Source organism: Takifugu flavidus, chromosome 13 (genome assembly GCF_003711565.1).
Source record: "Takifugu flavidus isolate HTHZ2018 chromosome 13, ASM371156v2, whole genome shotgun sequence".
Classification (NCBI taxonomy): Eukaryota; Metazoa; Chordata; class Actinopteri; order Tetraodontiformes; family Tetraodontidae; genus Takifugu; species Takifugu flavidus.
Window position 1 is genome coordinate 9765600 of NC_079532.1, and position 13995 is coordinate 9779594.

Below are 13995 nucleotides of genomic sequence, written 5' to 3' on the forward strand. Positions count from 1 at the left end.
GGTTACTGTAGAGCAGCTGGTGAAGCTACGAGCTGATTATCATTAATTATAATTAGATTATCACTCTTCTTGTATCAACACTCCAGAAGTAGTTAGGGTTAGGGTAGTTAGGGCTGCAGTAGTTAGGGTTAGGGTAGTTAGGGCTGCAGTAGTTAGGGTTAGGGTAGTTAGGGCTGCAGTAGTTAGGGTAGTAAGGGCTGCAGTAGTTAGGGTTAGGGTAGTTAGGGCTGCAGTAGTTAGGGTAGTAAGGGCTGCAGTAGTTAGGGTTAGGTAGTTAGGGCTGCAGTAGTTAGGGTAGTTAGGCTGCAGTAGTTAGGGTTAGGGTAGTTAGGGCTGCAGTAGTTAGGGTAGTTAGGGCTGCAGTAGTTAGGGTTAGGGTAGTTAGGGTTAGGGTAGTTAGGGCTGCAGTAGTTTGGATAGTAAGGGCTGCAGTAGTTAGGGTTAGGGTAGTTAGGGCTGCAGTAGTTTGGATAGTAAGGGCTGCAGTAGTTAGGGTTAGGGTAGTTAGGGCTGCAGTAGTTAGGGTAGGTAGCGCTGCAGTAGTTAGGGTTAGGGTAGTTAGGGCTGCAGTAGTTAGGGTAGTTAGGGCTGCAGTAGTTAGGGTAGTTAGGGCTGCAGTAGTTAGGGTTAGGGTAGTTAGGGTTAGGGTAGTTAGGGCTGCAGTAGTTAGGGTAGTTAGCGCTGCAGTAGTTAGGGTTAGGGTAGTAAGGGCTGCAGTAGTTAGGGTAGTTAGGGCTGCAGTAGTTAGGGTTAGGGTAGTAAGGGCTGCAGTAGTTAGGGTAGTTAGGGCTGCAGTAGTTAGGGTTAGGGTAGTTAGGGCTGCAGTAGTTAGGGTAGTTAGGGCTGCAGTAGTTAGGGTAGTAAGGGCTGCAGTAGTTAGGGTTAGGGTAGTTAGGGCTGCAGTAGTAGGGCTGCAGTAGTTAGGGTTAGGGTAGTTAGGGCTGCAGTAGTTAGGGTTAGGGTAGTAAGGGCTGCAGTAGTTAGGGCTGCAGTAATTAGGGTTAGGGTAGTAAGGGCTGCAGTAGTTAGGGCTGCAGTAATTAGGGTTAGGGTAGTAAGGACTGCAGTAGTTAGGGCTGCAGTAGTTAGGGTAGTAAGGGCTGCAGTAGTTAGGGCTGCAGTAGTTAGGGTTAGGGTAGTAAGGGCTGCAGTAGTTAGGGCTGCAGTAATTAGGGTTAGGGTAGTAAGGACTGCAGTAGTTAGGGCTGCAGTAGTTAGGGTTAGGGTAGTAAGGGCTGCGGTAGTTAGGGCTGCAGTAGTTAGGGTTAGGGTAGTAAGGGCTGCAGTAGTTAGGGTTAGGGTCGTAAGGGCTGCAGTAGTTAGGGCTGCAGTAGTTAGGGTTAGGGTAGTAAGGGCTACTGTCACATGTTCATCACGTGTCCATCATGTGTCCGTCACATGTCCATCACATGTCCGTCGCGTGTTCATCACATGTCCGTCACGTGTCCATCACATGTCCGCCATGTGTCCATCACGTGTCCATCACATGTCCGTCACGTGTCCATCATGTGTCCGTCACGTGTCCATCACATGTCCGTCACGTGTTCATCAAGTGTCCATCACATGTCCATCACGTGTTCGTCATGTGTTTGTCACGTGTTCGTCATGTGTCCATCACGTGTTCATCACGTTCTCATCACGTGTCCATCACATGTCCATCACATGTTCTTTTTTCCTAGTATGCTGCCATCACGTCCAAGAACTGATCTTTGTCTCCTTCCCAACTCATTTCTTTATCCGTTTTCTCACTTTCTCCAGGTCTTCAGCCAGCGTGATGTTCCATGGCCCCCCCACCTCGGAGGGTGTTTGAAGCCTCTCAAATTTAGGCCGACCTTCAGCTGCACACCAAGGGACCCTCCACCCTTCTGAAAATGCTCTGGGGCCCCAACTGTAGAGGGCCGAGTTGCTGAGAGACGTCTCCTCAAAATTACCAGGGGAGAAAATCATGTAGTGCCCCCCTCTTCACAAAGGGAGGACGGCTGCAGTCAAGTCCACGTATCTTCTGTCCTGATGTCATCGTAAAGCTTTGAGATTTTAGAGAGCGCACGTGGACCTGGGCCCAACGTGTGAGAGAGTGGAAGAGACAGACAGGCAGGAAGGTAGATAGACAGGCAGGAAGGAAGATAGGAAGGTAGGTAGACAGGAAGGTAGATAGACAGGCAGACAGACAGACAGACAGGCAGGCAGACAGGAAGGTAGACAGACAGGCAGGCAAGAAGATAGGAAGGTAGATAGACAGGAAGGTAGATAGACAGGCAGACAGACAGACAGACAGACAGGCAGGCAGACAGACAGGCAGACAGACAGGCAGACAAACAGACAGGCAGACAGACAGGCAGACAAACAGGCAGGCAGACAAACAGGCAGGCAGGCAGGCAGGCAGGCAGGCAGGCAGGCAGACAGACAGACAGACAGACAGACAGACAGACAGACAGACATGGTCCTCCACATCAGCCCTTATTCCTGTGCCTGTCTGCACTTCCTGGACGGCTTGTCCTGGAGCCTGGTGTTTCCCTGCTACTGGCTCCTGGACCGGCTCCTGGCCTCCTGTGTGGCCACCTCCCTAGAGAAGCACCAGCGCTCTCAGGACCCCTGTTCCTTCCTCAGCCTGTGCATCCTGATCTCTGCGCCTCTATACCTGGTCCTGCTGCTCACCTCTCTGCCCTTTGCCCTGCTGGGCTTTGTCATCTGGGCTCCGCTGCAGGCCGTCCGCCAGCCGTACCTGTACACCTACCGCAGGTCAGCCAACATTTGCTACGGGACTTTCATGGAAAGACTTGTTATCCATGGTGCCTGATCTGGGAATGTTGTGACCCAAGAACAGAAAACAGCTGCAGTTAGGAAAGAGAGAAACATCCCGTCACCAACAGTAACCCTAACCCTCTAACCCTAACCCTCTAACCCTAACCCTCTAACCCTCTAACCCTCTAACCCTAACACTCTAACCCTCTAACCCTAACCCTCTAACCCTCTAACCCTAACCCTCTAACCCTCTAACCCTAACCCTCTAACCCTAACCCTAACCCTCTAACCCTCTAACCCTCTAACCCTAACCCTCTAACCCTCTAACCCTAACACTCTAACCCTCTAACCCTAACCCTCTAACCCTATCACTAACCCTCTAACCCTAACCATCTAACCCTATCCCTAACCCTCGAACCCTCGAACCCTCTAACCCTAACCCTCTAACCCCCTAACCCTCTAACCTAACCCCTAACCCTAACCTCTAACCCTAACACTCTAACCCTCTAACCCTAACCCTCTAACCCTAACCCTCTAACCCTCTAACCCTAACCCTCTAACCCTAACCCTCTAACCCTATCCCTAACCCTCTAACCCTAACCCTCTAACCCTCTAACCCTAACCCTCTAACCCTATCCCTAACCCTCTAACCCTATCCCTAACCCTCTAACCCTAACCTCTAACCCTAAAACCCTAACCCTCTAACCCTAACCCTCTAACCCTAACCCTCTAACCCTCTAACCCTAACCCTCTAACCCTATCCCTAACCCTCTAACCCTATCCCTAACCCCCTAACCTAACCCTAACCCTCTAACCCCCTAACCCTCTAACCCTAACCCTCTAACCCTAACCTCTAACCCTCTAACCCTCTAACCCTCTAACGGCAATGAAATGATGCATCATCCGGGATTTAGTGGAGTTCAACTTAGGCCTGTGAAGCTTGAATGACCCGCAATAGTCATGATGACAACAACAACAACAATAATTGGAGACCCCAACAGTTCCCCTTCTGGAACTACGTATCCAAATGGTGCTCCAAGGTCCTCCATACATTAAAGGCCGCCAGTTTCACGACTTTCTAGCGACTTGATTTTTGCCAACTGGTGGTCACGTCTGCTTCAAATATGATGTTCTGACCAAAAAAGATGATTGTTTCTTTTTTCTGTAAATTTCAGATATACTGTATATTATTGATTGAAGGGTCCCATCCCAATCTTCCATTTATTCTCTTGCACAGACCAGACAAACATCATGCTGAGCAGGGCCAGGCTGGACCAGGACTTGGGACGGGCGAATGGAGGCCCCAAGGCCGAAGTTTCTCTTTTTGCAGTGCCAACGTCTGCCTGCTCCCCGACTCTCTTGCCAGGTTCAACAATTTATCAGACACACACCGGAGAGCTCGAGAGGTGGGAAAGAGGATCCGCAATGGTGCCAGTCGACCTCAGATTAAAATCTACATTGACTCACCAACCAACACTTCTATCAGGTCAGAAGATCTCTCTCCTGAACTCTTCCTGCTTTCGTCTACATAATCTATACTCTTGAATATTGTTGTGTGACATGAAAAGCTTTTATTTCTTTGTGCTTCCACCAACAGCGCAGCGTCCTTCAGCAGTCTTGCCACAGGTTTTTGTCGTACCTCTCTGGATCAGCGACCAACTAATGGCCCGATTGAAACCGACAACGAACCCCATGTTGAGTGCCCGATTCATGTCTCAGGTGCCTCTGAGTGCCCAGTTCACCCCAACACAGGAGATCTGGGTTCATCTGAATGTCCCCTTCATCCACTGGAGAAGCCAGCAGACTGCCCTCTCCACTCTGCAGAGGCTAACGGCAGCTCGCATTGTTCCATTCACAACTCAGGGGAGACGTGGGAGTGCCCTGTGCACTCTGCAGGGGGTCAGAATACCCGCAGCCACCAGGACTGCCCCATGCATGAAGGTAGTCAGACAAAACCTTCCCATGATTGCCCACTTCACACCTCAGGGGTTCAAATTAGCATCAGCGCCCCAGAACCTGAGCCCCAGGATGAGGAGGTGGAAACATCGAATCATCAACTTGGGGAGCAGGCAGGAGGAGATGCAGGCAGCATGGCTGCATCCAGGGAGTCCCTCGCTCGTTACCATGGGAGCGATGGTGGCACTGGGATAGCCTCCAACAACACTCTCTCTCACGTCACTCGCACGTCAATCTTTAAGCGTCCTGGGAGGAAGCGTCGCCATGCAGATGAGACATTTGACCATGAGATCTCTGCCTTTTTTCCTGCCAATTTGGATTTTCTGGCCCTACAGGAGGTGTTTGACCATGGAGCAACAAGAAGACTGCATCAGCAGCTACATCGTTACTTTCCATATGTGTTGAGTGACGTTGGGCGCTATGGCTGGAAAGGCTGGTGCTCAAGTTTCAAATTCCTGAACAGTGGGCTGATGCTTGCCAGCCGTTATCCAATCTTGGATGCTCGATACGATTGCTATCCCAATGGTAGAGGGGAGGATGCGCTAGCAGCAAAGGGAGCATTATTTGCCAAGGTCAGTTTACTTTGCTTTCCATTTTCTTGTTTCTTCTCAGTGTTGTTCACATGATGAACAGAATGTTTGACATGGCTGCTTTGGGACTTTGGCCACTAAATGGCTTCATTCAGCGCTGTGATGTTCCTAAAGAGCTCTGACTGTTGTGGTCAGCGCCGGCGTTAGCCTAGCATTGGCAGAGTCAGTCAGCGGCTGCCTGTAACAGCTGTCTGTGACGGAGGGGCAGATAGTCAACCTTGGCCTCAACGACTGAAGAAGGATGTCCACTGGTACCCACCCGTCGTGCTTGGAAATAATGAATATTCACCTTGAATATCATAAACAATGACATGTTTCCCAATTGTGCTGAGTTAGCTGACATTTGATTAGTGACAGATTATCTGTTGTTAAGAGAAGTTACAATATAAAGGTACGTAACATTATGTTGTTGGGTTGAAAAAGGTGACGGTGACTTTAGATTCTGACTGGCTAATTAGAAGATCAGCTGTTTAGGAAGCTGTTTAGTGTGATGGAAACATGAAGATAGCTGTGTTCATCTTGCCCAATTGTGTTTTTGATCGTCAGCACTTGTGTGCTGCCATGACGACCAATTTTGCCAACTCTTTGTTGAGAGCAACAGTAGATGCTGTTACTAGCTCGTCACTTCCATCCCGTTAACCAGTCTGCTGGCTGTCACCACCGTTAACAAGCTGTCCTCTCTTTGCAGGATTTGCTTCCTCGACTTTATACAGTTGGTTCTTCTAGATATTTCTTGTTCAGACTGATTTTGCTTCGTAAGGTGAAATGAAGCAGCAGGAAACTCTTCCTTGTTTCTGTCCCCTGCTGGACAACCTGAACCCTTCGTGGCGTGTTCACTGACCAAGGGCTCGCTGGAGATGCAGCTACAGGTACATTTGAGGGTGCATCTGCTGTTTTAATCAGTAGGACAGCAGTATTGGGTTCTGGTGGCCCATGTCTCCCAGCAGCTGAAGGTTTTGATGTACCTGCTCCTCATTCTCCGCCATCCTCCAGAATCAGCATCTATATGAAGATGTTTCTTTTTATTTTTACATAAATCCTTGTGTTACTGGTCTCTCTGACTAATTAGAAGCCGACCTTGTGACAGGGAGCAGCTAATGAGTGAGAAGCTTCTCCAGTTTCTGTTCATACCTGTCTAACATGATTATCACATCCATGTGAGCCTTTCACCGGTTCTCCTTCTTCATTTGCCTCCTGGTAATTATCTCAGCCTTCTGTCACTGACTGATCTCATTTCTGAGGGATCAGCTGGTGCTAAGCTAATGCTCTTCTGGCTACCCACTCCTCATTGGAGCATTTTCCTGTGCAGTCATCTTTCTGGTAGCGGACCATTGAAGCCTTGATCCAGCCGTCGGCCCGTCGGCCAGGGCTTCAGTACACCTTTGAAGTCTCTCCATCGGAGCTGAATTTAGTGCTGTTGGGTTCATGCACCACCGTTACAATCTAACCCAACAGACATGGACCCAACAACACCAGAACTGGTTGGAGAAAATTGACAGCCCACCCAGACAAGGAATGGAGGAGGCCGCTGCACACAGCCGAAGAGGTTTCAAGGCCACCATCTTCACAGCCATCTCCACCCAGATGCAACAGCTGATGTCCACTCTTCCTTCTTCAGTTCTAGTTCCCAAACCAGAACTTCTGGTCATTCCGTACCTCCTGCTTCTCACTCTTGATCCTGCAGTCATACACGGCACCACTGAGGAAGCTAGAGAGGGATACCTGATCAGACACAGCCCTCCTCGGGGGCTCTGCAGGGTGGGAGGGGTAGATTCCCATCTGCACATTAGTTCAGGCCCTTTCCAAGCACCTATGCAGGATCTTCAGATTAGGAGCTTCCAGTTCTGACGTCACTCATGATCTGTTCTCTCTGCTCCAAAGGAACTGGTCTGTGGCCAGTTTTTCCATCAACTTCTCATTAGTGAAAAAGCTAATTAGTGAATAAGGGAGTCCCGATGAATCACGGCAGCAAAGCCGTATGATCCCTGTTGGAAGTAAAGTCTGTTTCTGTTCCTGTTCCTGGCATTGGCCTATTTTTAGAAGCAAGCATAGCTGAATGGCCACCTCTCGCACAGCTTCCAGTTATCTTCCAAGATCTTCCAATGGTCCCATTCTGCAGATGCTGCCTTTCAGGCCCCGAGGGACGGCTTCATGTAGGAGCTCATTCTGTAAGTTCCTCACTCAGTTTCTCATGGAGGTGGATGCGTTAGACGTTGGTTTATGGGGCTGTGCTGTCCCAGCGAGCCACTAGTGACTAGACGCTCTCCGTGTGTGCCATTTTCTTTCTATAAGTCTCCCAAAAAGAGAAATTATAATAACTGGGAGCTTCTAGGTGTTAAAATGGCCCTGGGGGAGTTGTGGCACTGGCTGGAGGAAAGCAGACATCCCTTCCTGGTCTGGAATGACAACAGGAACCTTGAGTGCATCAGAGAAACTCAACTCTCAGCAGGAATGGTGGCCCCTTTATTCACCAATTCAATTTAACCCTCTCCTAAAGACCCAACTCCCGCATCGTCACATCTGATGACGTTACTTCAGTTCCAGTAGGAGGGTGATGACACCAGTGCTCATTGGATGAAAGGACGGCTATTTTTACCATTGGCGACCAATTCTTGAAGATGTGCCACTTTGTGTCCTCCTTGTCTCAGCTCTTGCTCCACCATGTCTTTCTCCTTCATGCATGTGGTCTCAGACAGACGGCCAGAGGTTTCCTGTGTTATGGTAGGAGTTCTGCAGCCTGTTGGGAGCCCTTGCTAGTTTGGAATCTGGGTACCACCCTCACTCTAATGGCCTGACTGACCCCAGAACTCATCCTCTTGGTTCCGGCCTTTGGTTCCAATACCCTGATGGTTTGTCTCCTTTTGTCACCAACCTCTTTTCTTTCCAGCCTGGGAATGGAGGCCTCTTCCTCCTCAGTCCAAGCCTTTGTGGACTGGTGTCGTCAGACCTGGGCATGTGCTCTGGCATTTCTCCTGAAGGTGGTAGACCGGTAATCCTTGACAGCCAACCTCTCCCAGGGAGAGGACCAGCCACTTTTCTCACAGCCTGAGGACAGGGACTTCTCGGGTTCTAAAGAAATTTAAGTCCAACAGTTCCTCCTCCTCCCTCGTACTATGGAATTGTTTTTAGGGACGTCAGTGGCCGACCCTTGGGGGGGGGGGGGGGTGATTCACCCAGCTCTCTGTCCCACTCCATCCACCAGCCACGCCCCCTCGTTAGTCGACTCAACTCACCTGTCTCCTGTTCTCTTGGGAATCATCTCAGCCTTCTGTCCCTGATCCCTGTTTGCCAGTTTCTGGACGATTGACTGTTTGTCCTCTTCCTGCTGTGCCTGGGCTCTCATCTTTTTGCTACCAGATCCTGACCTAGCATCTGCCACTGTGACTGGCTGCAGCTTTCAGCCAGTCACTAACCCTAACCCCTAACCCTCTAACCCTAACCCTAACCCTAACCCTAACCCTAACCCTAACCCCTAACCCTAGGGTTAACCCTAACCCTAACCCTCTAACCCTAACCCTAACCCTAACCCTAGGGTTAACCCTAACCCTACCCTAACCCTAACCCCTAACCCTAGGGTTAACCCTAACCCTAACCCTAGGGTTAACCCTAACCCTAACCCTAGGGTTAACCCTAACCCCTAACCCTAACCCTCTAACCCTAACCCTAACCCTCTAACCCTAACCCTAACCCTAACCCCTAACCCTAGGGTTAACCCTAACCCTAACCCTAGGGTTAACCCTAACCCTAACCCTCTAACCCCAACCCCTAACCCTGACCCTAGGTTAACCCTAACCCTAGGGTTAGGGTTAACCCTAACCCCTAACCCTAACCCTAACCCTCTAACCCTAACCCTAACCCCTAACCCTAACCCTAGGATTAACCCTAACCCTAACACTGACCCCTAACCCTAACCCTAACCCTAGGATTAACCCTAACCCTAACACTAACCCCTAACCCTAACCCTAGGGTTACCCTAACCCTAACCCTCTAACCCTAACCCCTAACCCTAACCCTAACCCTAGGATTAACCCTAACCCTAACACTAACCCCTAACCCTAACCCTAGGGTTAACCCTAACCCTAACCCAATATTAATCTGGATATTCGCCGTCGCTTGGAGAGAGTCCAGTAATTAAAAAATGTTTCCCTTGAGAGTGGGCCAGAACGTCAGAGAGGGTATCATCGTTATTAGCAACAGTTCAGGGCAAGACGCTCTGTGTGTGTGTGTGTGTGTGTGTGTGTGTGTGTGTTTGTGTGTGTGTGAGACATCACTTTGGTTCTGTTCATTTCCTTCTTATTGCCCTGTAATGAGAGGAACCAACACTGCATTGTGCATGTTTTGTTAGTTCTTCTTAAGAAATCAGATAATTTCACTTAGCGAGTTCGTTTCATCAACACGAGCAGAAATTCCCTCCAGTCGTGGGTTTCCTCCGGCAGGGAACAGAACCCGGCGTCGTCTGGATCTCTGCACAGGCTGAAAACAAAATGAGCACCGTTTGTGCAACTGCCCCCCCCCCCCCCCCTTCACACACACACACACACACACACACACACACACACACACACTCTTTCAGGGTGCAGGAACCCCTTTTGAAGCCTAGATAAGCCCCTTAAATATTGAGCAGGGGGGGAGGGCAGCGGGGGGGTTGGGTGGAGGTGAGACTGAACAGACCAAACGAGTGCTTTTGTTCAGAATTTTTGGAAATCGAGCCTTTTCACTGCAGGTTTCAGCTGCTTTCTCCCACTTCAGGCAGCTGTAATTCGCTGCCACGCTGTCAAATTCTAATCGACTCTCATCTTTTACAGACATTGCTGCACCAACTGACAGAGAGTTTAATCAAATTGGACTTTTTGAGCGTCTCATCCTGATATTTATCAAATAAATCTAATTCAACAGTGACTAATTCAAAGATGGTATTACATCATTTATGGAAGCTGCTGCTTTCTGCTTCTGGAATGAAATGAATCTGCACCAACAGAGAGCCACATGTTCTAAAGTATCTCTCTCCCTTATCACAACATCAGCCAGTTTAGTTGAAAGGTGCTATTTCTGCTATAGAAACGGCAGATACGACCACAGCCAACGTGTTGATGTTCACTCAGTTCAAACCCAAATGCTGCAGCTCCGTCAGCAGCGGATGAATACTTCAAAAATACCTGTTAGCATTGATCTGCTTTCTTGTGTTGGGCGGCATCAAAGTAAGGCTAATGATAGGCTAACTCCTATATTCATGGCTCCCTGAGATGCATTTGAGTGGATAAAAAACTGAAACTAAGGGCCTTAAAAGATCCCATTCAGAGCATCTCGCACCCTCATCTTAATCTTTCAATCTTTAAAAGGAAGCAGGAGACAAGAGCCAAACCCTGGTGTGTCCCGTTCAGTCCCACCGGACATCTTGTTACTCTGAACTAACTCCACTGGTTAGGGTTAGGGTTAACCCTCTGGTTTAGGGTTTAGGGTTAGGGTTAACCCTCTGGTTATGGTTAGGGATAGGGTTAGAGGGTTAGAGGGTTAGGGTTAGAGGGTTAGGGTTAGAGGGTTAGGGTTAGGGTTAGAGGGTTAGGGTTAGAGGGTTAGAGGGTTAGGGTTAGAGGGTTAGGGTAGAGGGTTAGGGTTAGAGGGTTAGAGGGTTAGGGTTAGAGGGTTAGGGTTAGAGGGTTAGGGTTAGGGTTAGAGGGTTAGGGTTAGAGGGTTAGGGTTAGAGGGTAGGGTTAGAGGGTTAGAGGGTTAGGGTTAGAGGGTTAGGGTTAGAGGGTTAGGGTTAGAGGGTTAAGGTTAGAGGGTTAGGGTTAGAGGGTTAGGGTTAGGGTTAGAGGGTTAGAGGGTTAGGGTTAGAGGGTTAGGGTTAGAGGGTTAGGGTTAGAGGGTTAGAGGGTTAGGGTTAGAGGGTTAGGGTTAGAGGGTTAGGGTTAGGGTTAGAGGGTTAGGGTTAGAGGGTTAGGGTTAGAGGGTTAGGGTTAGCGGGTTAGAGGGTTAGGGTTAGAGGGTTCGGGTTAGAGGGTTAGAGGGTTAGGGTTAGAGGGTTAGGGTTAGAGGGTTAGGGTTAGAGGGTTAAGGTTAGAGGGTTAGGGTTAGAGGGTTAGGGTTAGGGTTCGAGGGTTAGGGTTAGGGTTAGAGGGTTCGAGGGTTAGGGTTAGAGGGTTAGAGGGTTAGGGTTAGAGGGTTAGAGGGTTCGAGGGTTAGAGGGTTAGGGTTAGAGGGTTAGAGGGTTAGGGTTAGAGGGTTAGGGTTAGGTTAGGTTGAGAGGGTTAGGAGTGTGTGTGTGTGTGTGTGTATGTGTGTGTTTGTGTGTGTGTGTGCCACAAGAAAATTATATCGGACAGTATCTAACATATAGAACATTATGTTACATTATATAGGAGCCCTTTTAGAGGCAGGTGTCTTTAAACGTGACAATGCAACAGCTTAGTGAGGGAATCAAAGTGTCCGTCCAAATATCAAAGGAAATCGGAGGGACGTTGGTCCAAATATCGCTGGAGCTTCTTTTCATTGATCCCACCTCCCTGATGGTTGGGTTAGAGTTAGGGTTCTAGATCTCTGCTGTTCTGGCTCCTCTGCAGGCATCAGGAGGGTCGTTGTTCAGCCGCACTCATCAGGCTGGACATCATCTATTTTCACATGTTGTGTTTGTCCCCTGCAGGTTCACGTGGGCACCTCCCATCAGGACCAAAGGGTTGTGGGATATCTCACATGTACGCACCTCCACGCCATAGAAGGTACATGAGCACTCAGAGCTGGACTTGTTATTCTCATGCATGGATGTACTGAACCTGTGTGTGTGTGTGTGTGTGTATCCAGACGGCCAGATAAATAGACGAATCAATATCCCTGTGCCCCCTCTCACTGTTCCCATGGCGACCAGCTCAAGCTGGTTATTTAAAGCCTCTGCTCGCTGCCTTCCTAATTTTTTCCTTCTTTTTAACCAGACATGTCCGCCTCCTTCTGAGCTTCGCTGCTATTCTGGGCCACTCGTGCACTTTCCTGCATGTAAAAATAGCAGATTTACAACAGCCAATGTTTAGAAGTCTTTGTAAATTGTTAATTCATCTACTATAAAACTTTAGGACACATTAGACTTTGAATTTCAATGATGATCAACCAAAGTGATCATTTGTTCCCCAGAAGTAGAACTGCTGTCGACTTTTAAAGTCTAAATAATTTCACATTTAAGGTCTAAATATTGCAGCACTGCACAACAAACGCTCAGATCTGTCAAGGATATAAAATGATATATATATATATATATATATATATATATATATATATATATATATATATATATATATATATACCTTTGTTACAATAATGCTGCAACAACAGTGAAAATTCCAGCCGCCGTTTCTTTCTTGTGAGTTTTTAGAAATGAAGCTTAGTTAGGGTTAGGGTTAGAGTTAGGGGATTTGGGTTAGGGTTAGTTAGGGTTGGTTAGGGTTGGTTAGGGTTAGAGGGTTTGGGTTGGGTTAGGGTTGGTTAGAGTTAGAGGGTTTGGGTTGGGTTAGGGTTGGTTAGGGTTAGAGGGTTTGGGTTGGGTTAGAGTTAGGGTTCTAGATCTCTGCTGTTCTGGCTCCTCTGCAGGCATCAGGAGGGTCGTTGTTCAGCCGCACTCATCAGGCTGGACATCATCTATTTTCACATGTTGTGTTTGTCCCCTGCAGGTTCACGTGGGCACCTCCCATCAGGACCAAAGGGTTGTGGGATATCTCACATGTACGCACCTCCACGCCATAGAAGGTACATGAGCACTCAGAGCTGGACTTGTTATTCTCATGCATGGATGTACTGAACCTGTGTGTGTGTGTGTGTGTGTGTATCCAGACGGCCAGATAAATAGACGAATCAATATCCCTGTGCCCCCTCTCACTGTTCCCATGGCGACCAGCTCAAGCTGGTTATTTAAAGCCTCTGCTCGCTGCCTTCCTAATTTTTTCCTTCTTTTTAACCAGACATGTCCGCCTCCTTCTGAGCTTCGCTGCTATTCTGGGCCACTCGTGCACTTTCCTGCATGTAAAAATAGCAGATTTACAACAGCCAATGTTTAGAAGTCTTTGTAAATTGTTAATTCATCTACTATAAAACTTTAGGACACATTAGACTTTGAATTTCAATGATGATCAACCAAAGTGATCATTTGTTCCCCAGAAGTAGAACTGCTGTCGACTTTTAAAGTCTAAATAATTTCACATTTAAGGTCTAAATATTGCAGCACTGCACAACAAACGCTCAGATCTGTCAAGGATATAAAATGATATATATATATATTATATATATATATATATATATATATATAATATATATATATATATATATATACCTTTGTTACAATAATGCTGCAACAACAGTGAAAATTCCAGCCGCCGTTTCTTTCTTGTGAGTTTTTAGAAATGAAGCTTAGTTAGGGTTAGGGTTAGAGTTAGGGGGTTTGGGTTAGGGTTGGTTAGGGTTAGAGGGTTTGGGTTGGGTTAGGGTTAGACTTAGGGGGTTTGGGTTAGGGTTGGTTAGGGTTAGAGGGTTTGGGTTGGGTTAGGGTTAGACTTAGGGGGTTTGGGTTAGGTTGGTTAGAGTTAGAGGGTTTGGGTTGGGTTAGGGTTAGACTTAGGGGGTTTGGGTTAGGGTTGGTTAGAGTTAGAGGGTTTGGGTTAGGGTTGGTTAGGGTTGGGTTAGGGTTAGGGTTGGTTACACAGGGTTAGGGTTAGGGTTAGACACACAA

At 48.2% G+C, this 13995-nt stretch overlaps 1 protein-coding gene across 4 annotated transcripts in view; it reads left to right on the forward strand.

The window, feature by feature from the left end:
* Nucleotides 1–13995, forward strand: part of smpd3 (sphingomyelin phosphodiesterase 3) — a 36249-nt gene that overhangs the window by 12500 nt on the left and 9754 nt on the right. For 2 of the 4 annotated variants that reach the window (XM_057052273.1, XM_057052272.1), the window contains exons 2-6: nucleotides 1759–2351; nucleotides 2420–2739; nucleotides 3980–4228; nucleotides 4340–5270; nucleotides 11929–12004. In XM_057052273.1, the coding sequence (XP_056908253.1) occupies nucleotides 2438–2739; nucleotides 3980–4228; nucleotides 4340–5270; nucleotides 11929–12004 (1558 nt within the window). In that variant the 5' untranslated portion in view covers nucleotides 1759–2351; nucleotides 2420–2437. The other 2 variants (XM_057052276.1, XM_057052274.1) reach the window with 2 other exon arrangements.